The 19,163-nt window shown below is 36.0% G+C and overlaps 1 protein-coding gene across 2 annotated transcripts in view; it reads left to right on the top strand.

The window, feature by feature from the left end:
• The window catches only part of SEC23A (SEC23 homolog A, COPII component), a 30,856-nt gene extending 13,279 nt beyond the window's left edge, over positions 1-17,577 (top strand). For both annotated transcript variants that reach the window (XM_075503186.1, XM_075503185.1), the window contains exons 10-20: positions 802-925; positions 2,083-2,163; positions 3,931-4,020; positions 5,313-5,419; positions 6,425-6,578; positions 7,301-7,378; positions 8,465-8,626; positions 10,140-10,226; positions 11,700-11,855; positions 12,474-12,539; positions 16,120-17,577. In XM_075503186.1, the coding sequence (XP_075359301.1) occupies positions 802-925; positions 2,083-2,163; positions 3,931-4,020; positions 5,313-5,419; positions 6,425-6,578; positions 7,301-7,378; positions 8,465-8,626; positions 10,140-10,226; positions 11,700-11,855; positions 12,474-12,539; positions 16,120-16,209 (1,195 nt within the window). In that variant the 3' untranslated portion in view covers positions 16,210-17,577. The remainder of the gene's footprint in view (positions 1-801; positions 926-2,082; positions 2,164-3,930; positions 4,021-5,312; positions 5,420-6,424; positions 6,579-7,300; positions 7,379-8,464; positions 8,627-10,139; positions 10,227-11,699; positions 11,856-12,473; positions 12,540-16,119) is intronic.
• The last annotated feature ends 1,586 nt before the right edge of the window (positions 17,578-19,163 follow it).

Below are 19,163 nucleotides of genomic sequence, written 5' to 3'. Positions count from 1 at the left end.
GTTTCTTGCCCTCTTCTAGCAAAACTAGCCTTGATGTATAGTTTGTTCATTTCTCTTACAGCTGTTCCTATTTCTGTTTGGTTACATCCTACATATAGGGAGGGATTTCTGATTCTGCCTGTGTCTATTGTTTTCTATCTTCAAGTACCCACCTGGAAACTTCTATAACTTCTTTCAGGTGTAATGTTTGACCTAATAACATATTTTACTAATATGATTTAATTAATATTTTTGGATTAATAACAATAATATCTCCCATTACTGCTTCCTCAATGCAGTATATGATATTTCATGATGAGTGGCAACCGCTGCAGTTACATTCACAGGATATTGCTAAGCATAAAAATAAATCATGCTTCTTGAGCATAGATTTACGCCTGAAATGATGAGTGAACTACTCAAAAGAAAATGGTGTAGTGATAGGTTTGGAATATCGAATATTAGAAGTAGTTAATTGACTTTGCTTGACAATGTTGTGAGACATTTGTAGTGTTGAACTCCACTATAGTATTTTCCCAGTGAAAAATTTTGTTATATATTATAATTACAATGACCTTAAGATGCGGGTTGGGCAAGAAGCTCACTTACAAAATTCATCCCTAACATTGTAGCAAAATATTAATTTAATGATAGTCCATTTCAAGAAGGCAAAAATGTACCTCACCATGAACTGTCATTAGATTTAGTCTTTAATAGAAATAAGCTATATAAATCCCATGTACTAAATTATTGCATAATAAGTAATCTGTTTTAACTTGAGGGTTTTGTTTGTTTGTTCTTTTTGTTTTTGTTGTTGTCTAGAGGCTACATGGTAATGGGAGACTCTTTCAATACATCTTTATTCAAACAAACGTTTCAGAGAGTATTCACAAAAGATATGCAAGGACAATTTAAAATGGGATTTGGTGGCACATTAGAAATAAAGGTAAGAATAAAAAATGCAATGTGTTAATGAAGCACTGGAATAGGATGTCTAAGAACTGTGGAATCTCTGCCCTTTAAGGAATTTTTAGGAACATGCTAAACAGATGTGTCGGGGTTGGCTTGGACATAGCTGTTACTGCCTAGCTATCTTTGTACAGTTCTGTGATTCTGTAAATATGAGTTAGGTATAATGTTAATTCTTTCTTACCCTGCATTCCGTGACAGCTAAAAGGGAGACTGAACCAAAACTAATGTCTCTGTTAAAAACTCACAATGCTGTGTGGATAGATTTTGGTATCAATAGTGAGTGTTTCTTGGTTTTAGGTCCAGGTTCTCTACATAGTCCAGGACAGCTTTCCTTATCAGATTTTCCATCCTTATCAGAATCCACTCTGGCACTTTAACAATGTTCATTTTCACCTCCACTCTTGTGAGACGCTTAGAGCTGAATGTGCTGTAGGTTCTGGTATGGTCTTCCGTGATGTTTCTTGCAAAGTATTACAATCCTGCCTTGTAGAAGAATATGGGGCTATTTTCTTGTTCAGTAAAATTCTGTTTAAGTTTTTACTACCAGGACAAATAATTGAACCCTCTTTTTTCATGTACGTGTTCTTGTGAATTTTGTTGGAAGATCCTGGAAAATGCAAAAAGGGAGCCCCAGTTCTAGAGGAATACACAAATCACTTCAAAATGGCATTGGAAGAATGTAAATAACTGGATTTTGCTTTTAGCTAAATATATTTAGGAGATAGAGAGTATAAATTCAGTGTGGGGTATGTACAGGCTTATCTTACCAGTCTTCAGTTTTTATCTCATCTTGTGAATATTTTAATTACTTTGCTGCAAAATAGACATTATCCAGTATACTTTCTAGGCTCCCAGATTTATAAATAACAGCAGCTTTTCTCTGTGTTTTAATTTATGTTCATGCTGTTGTTTCAGATGTACTAATTGTTACAGCAAACATACGTAATTAAGTGTAGAAAGTGAGCACATGAAAAGTTTCTCTAAATGTATCAAGCATTATTATATGTATAACCTTTTCTAAAGGTATCAAGAGTCTGATTTGCATTAAGCTTTTCATTAACTAATGATAAAATAAGACTGAGGTTGTCTTAGTGTGGCATGTTAATGTATGGTTTTCTTCTACATATGAAGACTTCAAGAGAAGTAAAGATTTCTGGAGCGATTGGACCCTGTGTATCTCTCAACTCTAAAGGACCTTGTGTCTCAGAAAATGTAAGTTAACTTTGCTGAAAATGAAGGTAATATCTACTATTGAAAAATAGGATTTAGGATTTCTGGATTTGAAGAGAGGCTGAAACTTTTCCATAAATGGAACAAAGAGTGTTTATGTTTTTACCAATTTTAAATTAAATACATGGAAGGGCTGTTTTTTGGATAAGCTCCTGTTCACTGCTAGATTAGTTTCAAGTTGTATTAGACCTTGCAGATCACTTGTTGCTTGGTTAGGTTTGTCCACAGGGTGGTTACTTTAAAATTATTACAGAGACGTTATATGCTGGCAAAGCAGAAACCAAGTAGAAAGTGAGTTAGCATGCTTTATTGTTAAAATCGGAGCTATGTCCTTTTATCCAAACAGAGTACCATGAAAATACGTTGTTTAGAAAGCCTGAGAGAACAGGAGGACAGAAGACCATGGGAACATCTCCTTTATCTTGACCCCATCCTATACCCCATTTGTATAGCTGTTTCACCAAATGCACATTTAATTAATTGATTAGAATATCCAATTATTACAGGCTCCTGAAGTAACTCCTTTAAATTTACATCAGACTTAAATCATCACTTATTTTCTTATAATATTATTACAGTTTAATTTTGCATTTGATTACTAATCAAAAACAATTCCTGCAAGTAACCAAAATGTCTTACATTTGAAAAGTCTCACTTTTGTTCCTAACAATCTGCATAATGGAGCACTTTCCAATATGAAAGTGCTTACATATGGCCTGCTTTAATCAAACCTTTTTCATGCCTAAATTTTCCTTGTATTTATGATTGCATCTTTGTGAACTCAGAATCTCAACATAATCAGCATTTTTTTTCTTTTTTTCCTTAGTGGTCTGGTACAGATTTTCTTATTTCATCACCTGAATGATTGTATATATTACAATAAAAGTTAAAAACCCAAAAAACAATTAAATGTACATCTCCTTATTTAAGCTACATATTTAAATCATAGGAGGTAATAGAAAATTTAATTGTGAATTCATGTCTGTTGCCTTGCAATTATATCATGATTAATTTCTATTCCAAAAACCTTTTTGTTGAAATTATCTGAATTAAAACTTTTGAGGTAAAACATATGAATAAAATGTAGATGCATGCAGCTCATTGCAAGTGGAGACTGGATGTTGATCTAGCCATAATGCTTTTAACAGTGAACACAAGCACAGTGACAATATTGCCAGTATAATTTTCCTTTAATGTTTTGTTTGGTTTCACTGGGTCCATTATGGATGACTGATTATTTTAATTGGTTTCTCTGGGTATTTTTGTTGTTTGAATGAGAAAAAGGAATTGTCCCTTGAAATACATCACTATCTGTATACAGTTACCTTGTTAGTTACTAGAGACTATGTAACTCTATGCTATGTAAGCTATCTACTTGAAGTTTTACTGGTGTGCCTTAGAAGAGTCATTCCACTTACATGTGCTTCTTACCTCTTCTCTTGGGACTGTTTACGCAAAGTCTAGTACTTTTTCCTGTTTGACTTGCTTTTTCCATTTTTCTAATGCCACCTCCTTGTCTTTCTAATGTTTAAATCTTTTGCAGCCATCGCCTTTTTTATTATTCCTGCATCCAACGCTGCAGTTGTTTTGCAAGAGTGTTTGTCTTTGTCTGAGAAGCTGATAGAGCGAGCAGGGACAAAACTTGTGACAGAGTAGTCGTAAACAATTACCTATAATGGCCAGATGTTGTACTTCACAAAGGAAAGTAATACTTCTGGTTTGTAAAAGCATTATAAAATCTTTCTACAGGAGATTGGAACAGGAGGTACTTGTCAGTGGAAGATTTGTGGACTTAATCCTACTACAACACTTGCACTGTACTTTGAGGTGGTCAACCAGGTAATAAATATTTGTCTACTTGTCTACTAAACACAGTAATTTTATTTTATGTGACTGCTGAAGCCTGTATTTTTGTGTGGTTCCCTCAAGCACAGTAGCAGGGATACAAACAATGTCGCCATTTTGTGTTGTCAAAGTTTAGAGATGGACACTAACAGCTTAATGATGAGCTGATCTTCTTCTTGAATATGATAATGAGAACCAGAGAGCTCTACAAATTTTGGATAGCATTCATGATCTAAGTCCAATTTTTCTTTTCAGTGTTGCTTATTAAAATGTATTTCAGTTGCAATATATGAAAATACTGTAATCTGTGCATTTAACAGTGCTTTTCAGTATTTCTCTGATGTTTTATTACAAGATAATTACTCCATAATGTTACATTTTAATTTATGCTTTAATTGCTCAGCATTTGCGAGTAAAGATTAGTTTCATTGAAATGCCTCAGGGGCATATAGCCTGGTTTCCTGACTCCCTGTGGGGGTACTAGGAAAGAGGATAAAAACATGACAAGCAAATGTGCTGCTTACTTCCAGTACTTTCCCTTCTTCCAAATATTTGAGGCTCAGGAACTACGTGAGTTGACGTAGTTTCTGTATATTTAGTATACTATATTGCATACTTTATAACCTATGCAAAGGTTTGAAAACTTGAACTTACCTTAGCCATTTTTCATTTAACTTTTTGCACATTTATTTTGGTCTCGTTTTATTACTAGGTCTAAAACTGGTCTGGTCATGGTGTGCAATAATTGACTTCAACAGTCCTTTTTTGGAATTACTTACCTTGTTAGCAGTGTATAAACCTGTATTTCTACTGACCAGAGTTTTGAAATGTCAGCTTACACCTGGATTCCAATCTGTACATTTTGATGCACTTTCTGGGATTCATTAGTCAACGTTTTAGAGTAGTATCGGCTTTGTTGCCCTGTAATGCTAGTGAATCACGTAATGTTCAAATAGAATCTAATGAAATCAGCAATTTTAACACAGCCCCCTTGAAAGTATCGTCTTTGCAAGGGTATGTGGAAGGAGAGAGCATTGGTTGCTTGAAGGGTATCTGGTGGAGGCAGCAACTGCTCCTAACATCCCTTAACAGTCTCCAAATTTATTAGCCATGTTTAGTAAAGGTACTCAACATAATAAAAGCACCAGACAGTACATTTATATAACTTGAGCTGCCTGTTGCTAAGGATTTTATCGTTTTCTAGTAATTAATTTATACATTTTCAAATTGTACTGTAAAATCTTGAGATTCACCTCCATTTAATTTTTTTTTTCTCCTGTACTTAGCACAATGCTCCCATTCCTCAAGGAGGACGTGGTGCAATCCAGTTTGTGACTCAGTACCAGCATTCCAGTGGACAGAGACGTATCAGAGTGACAACAGTTGCCAGAAAGTATGTTTTACTTGCGATGAATCATTTTCAAAAAAGCAGGCTATTTATTTGCCTTTTAATCTTTAGATTTTGTAACCAATCTATTATTCTGGGATATGCAGTGCCACTGGTGGTGAAGGCATGATCATACCTTTGAGAAGGTTGCTCCTCTTGTTTTGTGGGCTGTTTCTTCTCTGAGAGGTTGCAGTGGCTGTATGATGATGTTATGGGAGTGCTCTGAAGTAACCCAAGTGATTTTAGATGAAGAGGAAGCTTTAAGTGAAATTCTATGGCCTAAACTGAGGAGATGGTTGGACTTAGGAAATGGCAAAGATCACTTCATAACTTGAGAGTGCTAGCTGCAGTTCAGGGGGGTGTAAATACCTGTTCTTCCATATATAAGCTTTACCTGCAGCTTCCTTGATTCAATTTACTTCACAATTTTAGAAAGTGATGTTTAATATTATGCAGGCATTCTTCAATGTCCAATGACATTTCCTTGAAGGTGAAGGAGATTGCTGATTGGTTAATTTGATGGAAGATTCAGTTTATCAAAAAAAGCATTGCCCTTACTGTTGATACGAGTATCTTGTTAACTTACATTAGTTATATTAGTAAAATCTTCTTGGCGACTGATAAAAGGACAGACTAATAGTTCACGTTGTAAACTGAAAAGAACAAGCAAGGTGCACAAGAAAACTGCTAGTGTGGGAATTTGTGATTAGCTTCATGGGCAGTGTTTTCTGTAATTTACCTGTCATAATTAATATTTTTAAAATATAATAACTGTTTTATAAGTGGCATTATATTTTAGTTGCATGGCATCTGTACAAATAAGGGACGTTTCTAATTAAAGAATGGTTAACGGAGAGGCTGCTCGTTTACACCCAGCAGATTTTTGAAGCTCCAGCATGAGTTTGTTAAACTGTTAACACTGCTTTCTTTGCCTTAATTTTGAAGGGATATTTTGAGGTTGGACATCTTTCCTTTCACTGTGATGAAAATACTTGTATTTTTCTTTTGCAGCTGGGCAGATGCACAGACGCAGATTCAAAACATTGCTGCATCTTTTGACCAGGAAGCTGCTGCGATTCTCATGGCTAGATTGGCAGTGTATAGGGCAGAGACAGAAGAGGGGCCTGATGTGCTTAGGTGGCTGGACAGACAACTTATACGACTGGTAAAAAGGACTATATTAAAAGAGTCAGATTGGTTTCTTGTCACCAGACGTATCATTCTTAAATGACTAGTGTTCAGTGATCGTTTCTTTAAAAATAAAACAAAAAATGAACTGAATGCTTCATTTCCACAAATGGGTATGCAAAATTACCTAAGATTTTCTATTTTAAATGGAAAAAAGAGCAGATATGTTTTTAGTTCGTTTATTAATGTTTCCTCAGTCCTCAGCAGTTGGTAATTGCCAGCAATTGAGAGAAATTCTAGCATGAGATTAGCAGAAATTAAAGTTTTCTCTACTTTCTGCTGCCTATAGTGATATTGTAGATGAAATATTTTTAGCAAAAAAAAAAAAAGTCAAAGTATCTAGAAAACCATATGGTATTTCTTTATTTTCAAAAGTTCAGTTTTCTGGGTTTTTTTATTTCTTAGTTGTAAAGTCAGTCATTGTTAATTTAATTTTAAACATGTTCTCCAGGGCTGTTCGATCATCTAACTCTGCTTAGCGATTTTAGAGAAAGAAACCAAAAGGCCATTAAAGCCTCATACGCAAGGAAATCACTGCTTGTTAAGAAAAGAATGTCAGTGGTTTTGCTAGATTTCTGTTTGCTTACAAAGCTGTAAGCACCTCAAATCATGTGTCTGTTAAACACAAACAAACTTACAGTAAAGGCATGACCAATCAAGTATGTTTCTTAATTTAGATAAATTTTTCTTTTACTCCAGTGTCAGAAATTTGGAGAGTATCACAAGGATGATCCAAGCTCTTTCAGATTTTCAGAAACCTTTTCACTTTACCCACAGGTGAGTAGAAGGAAGGTGTGTCTGTAAGGGATAAAGAGAGAATGCTTAGTGAAGGAAGATGCACTGTAGCACAGAGTAAAATAAGGTATTACACTGGATACCAGAATGAAAAGAACCCCTGTGAGGGCTGGGGGGCTACTGTCTGGCATGTGACATGAGGCAAATCACTTCTGTTGTCTGTGCTGCTGCATCCCCCTTTGCCCTCTGTCCTTACAGCTAAACTTCCTGTAACTGTGTATTTTTTGTTTCTCCTACAATGGAATCCTTATCTTACCTGAGTTTGTAATTCAGATAATGACGCTATTTTTTTTTAAGGGCAGTTTTAATGAAGAAATTCAGAAAACATGAGAAAAGAGATGGTTTGCTTTGTTATTTCTTTCCTCTATGATTTATAATACTGACCTGAAAAGAAACACTTCACTGGTGAAGTGAACTTGAGCTTGACTATATTAAACTTTGAATAGTTTCTTTGCTAATAATCCATTCTGATAAATTCCTCCATTCTCATAACTCCTGATATGTTGCTTTTGGACTCTTCATAGACTTCCATGATACTGCTGTTCGAGTTACCTACCAATCTGTCTCAAGGTGTTAAGTGTTGTGGAGAGATTGATTCAGCATGTGGAGCGATCGATTCAACAATGAAAGGATTTGCTCTTTCCGTTTTACTAATGAAGTTCAACTTTGCTGTGGTTAATGTTCTTTTTTTCTGTCCGCATGCTGTAATTTACCTTGTGTGTTCAAGCACAGCAGCCTCCCTCATATGAACAGTAGAACTTGCAGTAAAGGAAGGGTTTGGCAATATTCAGTCATACTATTTATCAGTTAGTGCTGGAGAAGAAGAAATACTAAACTTTCCTCTTAATTCAAAGCTGCTTTGTAGGTTTATCCATTCTGATCTCTGTCTTACGCTCATGAGAGTATATAAAAACTGGCAAAGGTACATATACAAGTTAGAAATGTTAAAGGACTTGGAATTCAATTTTGTTGTGGCATTTGGTCTCATGTAGTTTGTGGAAAACATTTCTCTCCTTGTACAACTCCTTTTTTCTGTGAAAGTTCAAACAAATGTTTTTTGTTTTGCAGTTTATGTTTCACTTGAGAAGATCTCCTTTCTTACAAGTTTTTAACAACAGTCCAGATGAGAGCTCATACTATCGTCATCATTTTATGCGTCAAGATCTAACCCAGTCGCTTATCATGGTTCAGCCGATTCTTTACGCCTACTCTTTCAATGGACCTCCAGAGGTATCATTATATATGTAACAAAATAGTAGGTTAAAAAGTGCTGTTTTCAGAGAGGGATGATTGTTGCCCTCACTGTTACACATTATAGAATGTGTTGTTTTAAAATTTACTGCATGAGAAAGAATATTCATTTAATATAGAACATACTATGAACAAGGCATATCTCAGAATTCTGATGTAGCATAGTCTTGAGAACAAAAGTCAGTTTGTGGAGAGATGATGTTTTAAACTAAGGAATGGTAATTTTTTTATTTTTTGAGAGCTATAGGAGTTTTACTTTTGTTTTTGTGATGTCAGAATGTAAATGTCAAAAAAAATTTTTTATTTCAAAATGTACTTTTTCTGTAGAGTTTGAAAGAAAAGTTGGGGTTTTTTTTGAAATGTACAAAATTCCCTCTATCTTAACGCCCTCATCCAAAGCGTCTAATTTTGATGTGGTTACTGTTACATATAGATTTGGTACAGAACCTTCCAGCTGACCTTATCATGGCGCATTCTGTATAGACCTAAAACAAAAAGATGATCTTCCAAGAAGCTTGTGAATGAAGTGTAAGATAGGAGACAACAAAAGTACTCTGATAGATAAGAGAGAGTGAGGAAATGGTAAGACAGTGAAAATAAACATAGTGGGCAAGGACCTTGGCAGGTTGGAATTCTAACTTTTGTTAGGATTTTTTTTTTTTTTTTAGACTATGTCATGGGGATTAAAAAAAAGACCTTTAAAAGTGGAGTTTAAATTAAAGTAACGAGGTGGTTTGTGAAGAGCTACTCACAGGTGTAAGATCATTCTCCCATGTATGGATAACAATTAGTCACATGGGTGATGCAAAGCAGAAGCATGATCAAGTGGGAGCTGACACCTCAGTGTACAATGAGTAATAATCTTTTTTTCAATTCTTAGAATAGTTAATACTTTTGGTATCCCTAATAAGATTGATCCAATTAAATCATATGGTACTGATTCAGTTATATAGTGCCAGTATAGTGTCACTGCCCTTAAAAAGGTGAATTAAAACCTTAAATATTACATTAGATTTCATAAATCATGAGTATTTACTATATACAGTATTGGTGGTGGATATATACGCACAGTGCTAATAGCTGCAAGGACAAGACTAAAAAAACCCAAACAACCCACAACTCCCAAATCTTACACTTGAATAACTACTGAATCTTTATACATTGAAATATCATTCAAATTAATGGCATTGTATAGGTAAATATGGAGGTACTTGAAAGACTAGAAAAGTGCATAATAATGAAAGAGGTTTCAGCTCTTGAATACAATTTTTATTACTTTCATGAAGTTATATATTCAGAATCAGGCTGGATAACTTTAGAATGAAATTGTGTGGGTTGCAGATGTATAACATGAAAACGAGCAAATATGGAGCTTTAGTAAGTGATTGAAGAAGTTCCTAAGAATCAGTGACTGATTCAAAAAGCTGGTAATGCTATCTGATTGCTCAATTCTGCATCAGTTGGTAATTTTTAATTTATTTTTAAATCTTAGCCCGTTCTTCTAGATAGCAGCAGCATTTTACCAGATCGCATTCTCCTTATGGACACCTTTTTCCAGATCCTTATTTATCATGGAGAGGTAAGATTTATCATTTCTTACATAAATATTATTTTTCTGTAGGAGTAGTGCATTATGAAACTCAAACCCAGTTCTAAAGCACTCCAGTGCTTGACTTCTCATCTGTATGGCTGATACCAGACTCTGAATTTGTGTTTGTAGTTTGGTAACCTAACATACCTATACAGAGATACCTGACATTAATGGATGTTTCAGTGCTGTTTGTTGTGACGGGTTTAAGATGAATTAGCTTCAATATACAGATTAGTTGTTTTAGATCAACATTTTTCCAGCTTTTGAGAGTGTTATTCCCTGTGCTCCCCCTGCTTTTCACTCATTTATTTCACTCTAAATTAGTTCTTCAGGGATAGGGAGTCAGAACACCAAGTTTTATAGTCACTCTTCATCTGTACTATCCTGGAGGAATGAAACTGCTCCTGGAAGTTGAGTAGATAGACATTCACTAGTAATATAAATATAAATGCTTGTGACTTGCTACTGCTCTGCTGCCCTGGAGGAACTGAGCTGTTGCTTTTTACTGCTTTGCAACTGTAAATGGTTCCCAGCTGAGAGTTTGAGAAATACTGTTCTGGATCATGTCCTCATAGCTGCACTTTAAAATAGTTACTAAACTTTAACACTTCTTAAGTAGAAAAATGTTCTCCGTATTTTTGTAAGATGCTGTCAGGAAGCAGCAGGGGCGGGCTGCTCCCTGAGGGAAGGGGAACAGGGAGCAGAGCGTGATTGCAAGGCAGGTGGAGGCCTCACCAGTGAGGACCTGGCCCCACACTACCTAGGCCAGGCAGGCAGAGCAGTTTACAGACAGTAGCCAGGTTCAGCCACCAGTCCAGATCATCACACAAGTCAGTGGGAATGAGGCAGGTCCAAGTTCTAGCCGGGTAGTCAAGTCCCTGGGTGGGGGTCCAGATGAGTGGGGTACATGGCCAGGTACAGGAATGGCTGCAGTGTAGCTCAGGCAGGAGCCAGGAATGAGAGCCTTGCCTTAAAACAGCTGCCAAGCAAAGGAGGGGGGAACCCCTACTGAGACTCCCTCCAGGTCTTTCCTAACAACAGCCTGTATCAGTGAGCTAACCTTGAGCAGCCAGCTTCGCTCCTAGAAGGTTGGGAGGCTGTGCTACAGGCCCTGAAAGATAAATAACCAGTGTAAGTATTTCTTCTGTGTCATAGACATGCATATTAGAGAACTGTAAATAGTATCCTTGACCTCATGAACTAAATGTTTAGCATACAAAGGATGACAAAAAAATGAAATACCAAAGGACCGCAAATTGTTAGAGTTTAAAAAAAAAAAATCTAGTGGCATGTTACTTGCCCATCTTGGCTTTTAAAAATTAACTTGCATACTATAGGGCAGAAAGGGGTGAGTGATAGAAAAGAAGCAGTAATGGCACATTCTCCTCTGAAAAGCCCTGTGTATCCTCTAAGAAAGATTGGTGAATCAGTTCTAATCTTCTTTCTTCCCCCTGTCCCCAGACCATAGCTCAGTGGCGTAAATCAGGTTACCAAGATATGCCAGAATATGAAAACTTCCATCACTTGCTACAAGCTCCAATAGACGATGCCCAAGAAATTCTCCATTCCAGATTTCCCATGCCCAGATACATAGATACAGAGCATGGAGGAAGCCAGGTATGGTAAAATATATAGTATATAATCTAGGAAGTGATGGGTTAGTAATGTCATGAGATTTTTTTTTGGTAGTAAACGTGCATTTCTGTGCTAAAATACATGTAAATTGCAAGTGAAAATCTTGAATTCTAAAGCTTTTACAGAGCCAGATATTTAATATTAGCTTCTTGCCTACTTTGTGAATCCTGTTACTTATTACTATTTTTACCATACTGACTTGGGCTCTCAGATTCCTTGTGTGAGGTGTGTAAGACAAAAAAGATAGTACTTGTCAGGATCTCTGGACCAACACCAGAAGTATTCTTTGCAGTTTTTTTTTTTAAACTTATTAATTAATATTTTATTGATATTCACATCTGCTTTGCTAGTGCTTAGAAAAAGACAAAAGCTTACTTTCTGCTGCATTGGAAAGTTGTTAGCAGTTCTGTATTATAGCTATAGAATCCAGGGAGTGGCTTTATTTACAGAGGTGCTACTTGCTCTTCTGAATAGGTATCTGTGCACATTTTTATCTCCAAATATTAGAAATGGTATATTTCACACACATGTAACTTTTTCTGAGTACAAGAAGCTTCTATTGGAGAAGATTAATTATTGCCTGTGTTTTGTTTTTTAAAGGCTCGTTTCCTGCTTTCAAAAGTAAATCCCTCTCAGACTCATAACAACATGTATGCATGGGGACAGGTAAGAATCCGCTGATGAAGCTTGTATGCATGATTTTAGGTTCTTTTTCCCTATTTCAGAAATCAAGTGACACATTGCATATGTATAAGTAATAAAGCCAAGTTTTGAAACTGAAAAAGAAATGCAGTTTTGGCCTGATGCCACCAAAATTGCAAAAGTTAATAAAAATGGATTTCATTTCTTCAGACAAAAATTGTCTCTTTTGCTGTTTTAAGCTTCTGTTAGGCTACTTTCATGTCTAGCCATCTTTCTTAGACAGATACCTCCAAATTCCTTAGAACGAGAGCACTTATCACACATAAAGACTAAGGGACCTTTTTGCAATAAGGGAAATAAATTTTGAAGCTAGTTATAGGCAAGAACTGAAAAGTACACTGGTACCAGTGTACTGATGTTTTCCAGAATTTTTGTGGCCCGGGTGACCAGGAATCAGTTTTTCAAATCTTGCATTTAGGAAGGAAGTTATGTAAGAGTTCAGAAGTTAAACTTTCTGGAGCAGCTTGTATTCTTGAACGTTGCATCCTAGTTCCATGTTCTCCTTCCAAATTCAGCTTTTATAGTGGGAAGAGAAGCACTGCTGTGAGTGAATGCTAGTGCAGCGTCATTTTCTCATGAAAATGTAATGGCATCAGACAGCTGAAGCTACGTATTAACTGTACTTTTAGAGTACTTTGCTAAAGGGCATACAGTGTTCAAGTCATGAGTGAGAGAGCTCTGTAGCAATTTTACAGCAGTGATTTTTGTCAGGTAAGTTTTATCACGGTACGCTTTCATAGGGACGTAGTGGTTTTAATGAAATGTCTGGCAGGGAAGAGCACTGAGATCCAGAGTGAAAATACTTGAAAACTTTGTACTGAGTCAGGGACAGTACGATTTGAACCCAGCTGTCTTGCCTCCAAAGTCAATAACCTAACCAGCAATCTGTTAGTGTCTCTCTTTGTCATGTTTCCTCCACAACATACACACAAATCCTGTCGTTTGAAAGGTCTTGTTTTTATCTAAACATTACCTGGCAATTTTTGAAGTTTTGAAGTTTCCAACAGTACAGGACAACTGTTTCCTGCTCATTTAATTAGTAAGCGAATGAAACAGTATTCCAAATGTAAATTCAAATACAAAAAAATTCTTGAACTGATCTCTAAGAAAATTATTCATGCTGGACAAGCGAGACTCTTTGATACATCTTAGAAAAGACAGCTTTCCTTTTTAACGTTGAAAAGAATTCAGTTCTAGGGTAACATAAGAAATGGTGCGTTAATCTCCCCAGTGGCATTGCAGTGTGTGTGCTCAACATAAATATCCTCCTGTGTTTGCAGGGTTTTTTGTGAACAAAGTTGAACCAAGTACTAATTATGAAATGAGAAATGTAACTGTTGGGAGAAAATTTTAAACTGAATTGGTTTTGCTCTTGTTTTTCTCATGACCTTCCTGGATTGTTTCATGTAATTTTATTTTGTGGATAACTGAAAGTCTACTAGCCCACACTGACCTGAAGAGGGCACCCACACACCACTGAAGCCATGTTTCAGGAGGTGATGAATTGACTAGTTTGTTTTTTAATGTTATAAGTAAAGATTTTTTTAAACTTTAGCAGGTAGGTGCCTTATATAGTATAGAAAACATTTTTAGAAAATAATGGTAAACTTTTCATACAGCTCTGTTATGTTGATTAGTCTTTGGAGATGCAGTTGAAATTTTCAGATTGTATTGGGTATGACATTTATTTGAGAATGCCTTTATTTTCAGCTTTTTTTTTTTTTTTTAATTCTTTTTTGTCTTGGTAACTATGGGGAATTCGCAATTTGAAACGAAAGAAGAGGTCAGTGGCACAAATCTTATCAAATGCCCAGCTAGCTGTCACCAAATCAATGTTACGTAAATTTAAATTCTCATAGATCAAAATTTTGAATGAACAGAAGACAAAACTTACAGTGGTCTGTGAAACATCAAAGCTAATTCTCATGTACTTTTTAGACTTGTACATTGTGACCTTGCTGGTTTTCACGTTATTCCCTAGCAAATAAAATACTCTGCTACCGTACCTACTAGAATGAAGGGTTCCCAGTCTTCAGAGTAAAGTTACTGCTGTTGGTGGTAGCAGTGGTGACAGCAGCTGCCTGTATGCACGCGTTGGGTGAGGCGTTCAGCTTCAGGAATAGAGTCTGTGCATTGGTTTTAATTACCCTGGATTGCCACTAGAAGGGTAATCTGTTTTCTTAGGGGTCTATCAGCTCCTTTGGTAGTTTATTTACTAGAGGATGATGTACTGTCCATGTGTAAGACACAAGGTGGCAAATCATATCCTGCCCCAGAATTAAACTACTTGTAATTCCCTTGCGGCTTCTTAAATAAGAGAGCTCAGGCTTAGTATTTGGCAGGCTTGGAAGTAGAATGTCCTTTATTCTCATCTTGCCACCATCAGCTGATAGATAATTTAGTGGGCCTTCCCTGAGAGTGGCTGTGTATTGTCAAGTGTATTGTAGTGATCTAAGAAGTCTTACTGCTCCTGGATTTGTCCCTTGATAGTTAACCGAGAACTGTTTTTGGCCAGTTCTCAAAAAGGGGCACCAGTTCTAAGCATCCTTGTTAAGACTTCCGTGTCTGTGTTTTGGAAGATTTTGTAAGAGTTGAGACAGCTCTGATTTCATTTGGAAACATGGGTACCTTTGAAAGGCTTAGTACCTTTGAAAAGGTTGAATTGTTGAGATTTATAGGAATTCTTCCTATGTCTGTAAATGGAAGTAATGGCAGATTGGTTTCAAAGGACTTAAAAGAGTTACTATGTAACATTTGCAGAGTTGCCAACTGCTGTTTTATTTAGACTATAAATTTGTTTAAAAATAGTAATTAAAAGATGACCACTTTGAACTTCTTGGATTTCTGAAAATTACTTCTGAGGTCAAAAAGTAAATTGCAAAAATCCACCCAAAGGGTTTTTTAACCTTTTGTGATCTGGTTTTGCAGTGGCATGACCTTCAGATGTTGTTTTTTGTGTGTCTCTGAGGTGGCACAGAGCTATAGGAGAGAATTGGCCCAGCTTTCTTTGTGAAAGCTAGTTGACCTTCACTCGGTGTCAAATCAGACCCTTAGTGGATTTGTTTCCTCCTTTCACCATTTTGATATGTCTGAGCTTCACTGACAGATACTGGTTTGTTAGTTGTGTCACTGGCATGTTTCTGTTTCTGTCACCTTTGTCTGCTCCCCTGAGGTAGGAATGATACAGGAACTGTGGCATGGAAGTTTTATTTACTTTTTAAATTTTGTAAGTTAGTATTTGGCAGCTGTCAAATAGTCTGAGTTTTGTATGGTTGATGTAAATATCTTGCTATACTGCAGCTCATTGCCATATGCATTAATATGGAAGAGAGTGTAGTTGTGGTTTATGCCTGAATTTATGTAAGCATATGGAAATTTATGTAAATGTACAGTCTGCTGGTTTTTGTCAGAGGATTTCAGCAATGATACGCTTCTAAGGTCTTTCTAAATTTATAAAGTGTTTATTTAATGGAACGTATTGTGCCTTAAAATGCTTTTTCTTCACAATAAGTATAATCAATTCTTGTTTCCTCTTATTTTATAGGAGTCTGGAGCACCCATTCTTACTGATGATGTCAGCTTGCAAGTATTTATGGATCATCTGAAGAAACTTGCTGTCTCTAGTGCTGCCTGAGATTCTGCAGTGCATTAAAGGCACAGATAAGCTGTGGCCATATTTCAGCTTTTTCTCCTTTACCTTTTTCCATGTCTCTCTTGACAGAATGCTCTGATATGCACAAGCTGCCTGACTAGATGTAAAGCAGTGTTGTTCTCAAAGAAAAGCTTTTGTTATCAGCAAATATTTTAATGTGAACTGCAGTTTGTAAAAATGACAGGTAGTAGATAAAATTAAGTTATGATTAGAGGAAAAAGAACAGTCATTTTGATTACTGTGATACTATAATTACTTTGAGATCATTTATAAAAACTTTGAGATGTGATTTCAGTTTCCTTTTTAAATGGTTGGGGTTGATTCTGCTCTGCACTACAAAGGCACATTGAACAATAAAGGAAATCTTTGGTGATGTCGGGCTTTGCAGACTGCCATATGACTACTTTTGCTTACTGAATTTGAGCACGAAGTGAACAAAGAAGCAACAAAAAGCATATAAAAATAATATTAACTGAGTCTTTTGACTTAGGCTGCCGAACTTTTCTTTCCTGCAGAGATATTATTGTTCATGTATTGTTCCTTTTAGGAGTATTTGATTTCAAATATTTCTTCCTACTTATCCTACTTGATTCTTTGGGAACAGAGTTTTTCTTTATTTCCACATAAAGAATCTGAACTGAAAAAGTGAAAAATCTGTTATTGCACAAAATTTAAATCCACATGTTGTATTTTTGACAAAAGTATCTATTATCAAACACAGTAATAGATGAATATGCTCAAAAGTTAACACTTTTAGCTTGAGCTAAGAAATCCTACACTACCAAAATGAACTAAGAGTACGGCCTTGATTTTTGTCTTGGCGAGTATCCTTTAAAAAAAAAAAAAAATTACCTTTTTTATTATTGCCTTATAATGTTATTACACTAATGCATGACACTGCACATCTGCTTTTTGTTTCTGCAGCCTTTTTGTTATGAATTCAACAGGCTATAGTTCTTGTTGAAACAGTATTATATAGAATATGATGTAATTAATTTGATATTTAGTTCATGCTTTATTTTTTGGGGGTGGATAAATTAGTAGGCTTTCCCATTTACTTGTTTAAGTTTACACATAAAACAGATGTTTACATAGATAATATGACATTTTGACAAGTAAATATGCGAAATGTGGTAGTGGGTGATAAAAAATTGTGCCAAGTCTGAAGGAAGAGAGAGAGTTTTGACATAGGAAATTCAATCATATACTGGTGTGATAAGCATGAGGGTTTTTTTCTGTTTTCTGTAAATTCTCAAAAACTTGATTAAATCGGTTGCTCTCCATTTCTTTGATCTAAATGAGATGAGCTCCTTTTGCCTCAGTACAAATAAAATACATGTTTTTCTCTCACTTTTTGTATTTATTGTGCTGGTTTCTCTTGGTGCTTGAAATGAAATGTGGAAATAAAGGTAGTAATGATAAAATTTAGAATAACTTCACTACTTCTATTCATGTAATAAGTGGTATCAAACTTGTTTAACTTCCAGAGATACTGAACTGTTCACACTACTGGCAGTTCAGGAGATAAAAATTCAGTAACCCTCTTAACTTTGTTTTGTTTTAGCTAATAAACAGCTTAAAAAAATTTTCTCGTAACACTAAATATGTTCAGTTTATTTGGCAGTTAAATACCATTTGACTAATAAATCAATTCATCACCAAAGTCATGATAATGGATGGGGTTTTTTGTGCTTTCCATCCTACCCTTTAACCAGCTTTCACCTTGTAATAGGTTCTTTTATCCAATCTCTTGGCAACATTAGCTTCTTTTGTAACTTCAGGTATTTAACATTGTCAGAGACTTTTTGAAAATCCAAATATTTCTGATCTATTACCTTTATCCTCCTGCTTATTTATGTCTTCCAAAGACTCTGTGTGCTTAGTGAGACAGGATTTTCCTTCATAGGAAGCATGTTGTCTCTTTCCCAAAGGCCCATGTCTATTCATAGGCTCCTAAGTCTTGCTCTTTATTATATCCTCTACCATCTTACCAGGGCAGAGCTCAGACTCATCAGTCTGTAACTTGCAGGATTCCCTCAACAGCCCTTTTTGTGGATGAGTGACATTGGCAGCAGTCTGCCAGTCATCTGGCACAGTGATTGTCTGTAATGATAGTTACGTTCCCTGGCACCTCTGCCTTTTGATGTTTCAGGTCCTTCAGAATGCCTGGGTGAAGGCCATCCAGTCCTGGTAACTTGTTAACATCTCATTCATCTACTTGATCTAATACCTCTTGCACATTTACATATGTCAGATGAGCTACACCGGGCAAGTAAGCTGTTTATTATGATTGAGAATTTATCAACATTTAAAATCAAAATAATATGTTTTAGGGTTGTACTACAAGAGAAAGTGGTTTAAGAAAGATAAATTGCTGCTATTTGCTGTCCTTGCTAGCATCTGCATTACTAGGTTTCTTAGTTGAAGAGATACTACTGGTCTGTGCGATATCTATGACAGCCATCTTATCACAAGGGTTGACCTGTTTAACTATGATAGCAGGCTTTGCAGTTATTTCTTTAAATATTTGGTTGTGGCTGGACACAGATTGGAAATCAGAGGAAGAGTTGGTCAGATCTCCTTGTGAAAAACACAAGGCATTAGACTTGGAAGAAGTAGCCTTCTGCAGGACAAGGGATAAAACAGTTGCTGACTGTTCTGTTAAGGACTGGGAAGTTGAAGACTGCAAATTGTTCATGGGCAGTCAGAGGTAGGGGAGCAAGCAGTCGGGTGCTGCTTTCTCTGCTTTGTTAGGCAGGCTGTGTGTTTTAGAACGGTACAAAATCTGTTGTTGATACAGACTTCCTCACTGGACACATATGTGCCTAAAGCATTGCCATCTGGGAAGTACATTTGTCTCGGAGAGCAACACAGGTGAATCTGAAGTTGATGTTTGAAATCAGATGGAGGCTTATAGCAATGTGACAGCTGTTCAC

The sequence above is a fragment of the Mycteria americana genome, chromosome 5, assembly GCF_035582795.1.
Source record: "Mycteria americana isolate JAX WOST 10 ecotype Jacksonville Zoo and Gardens chromosome 5, USCA_MyAme_1.0, whole genome shotgun sequence".
Taxonomy (NCBI): Eukaryota; Metazoa; Chordata; class Aves; order Ciconiiformes; family Ciconiidae; genus Mycteria; species Mycteria americana.
The sequence above is the reverse complement of the archived record's forward strand: the minus strand, read 5'-3'. Positions and strand labels throughout refer to the sequence as shown.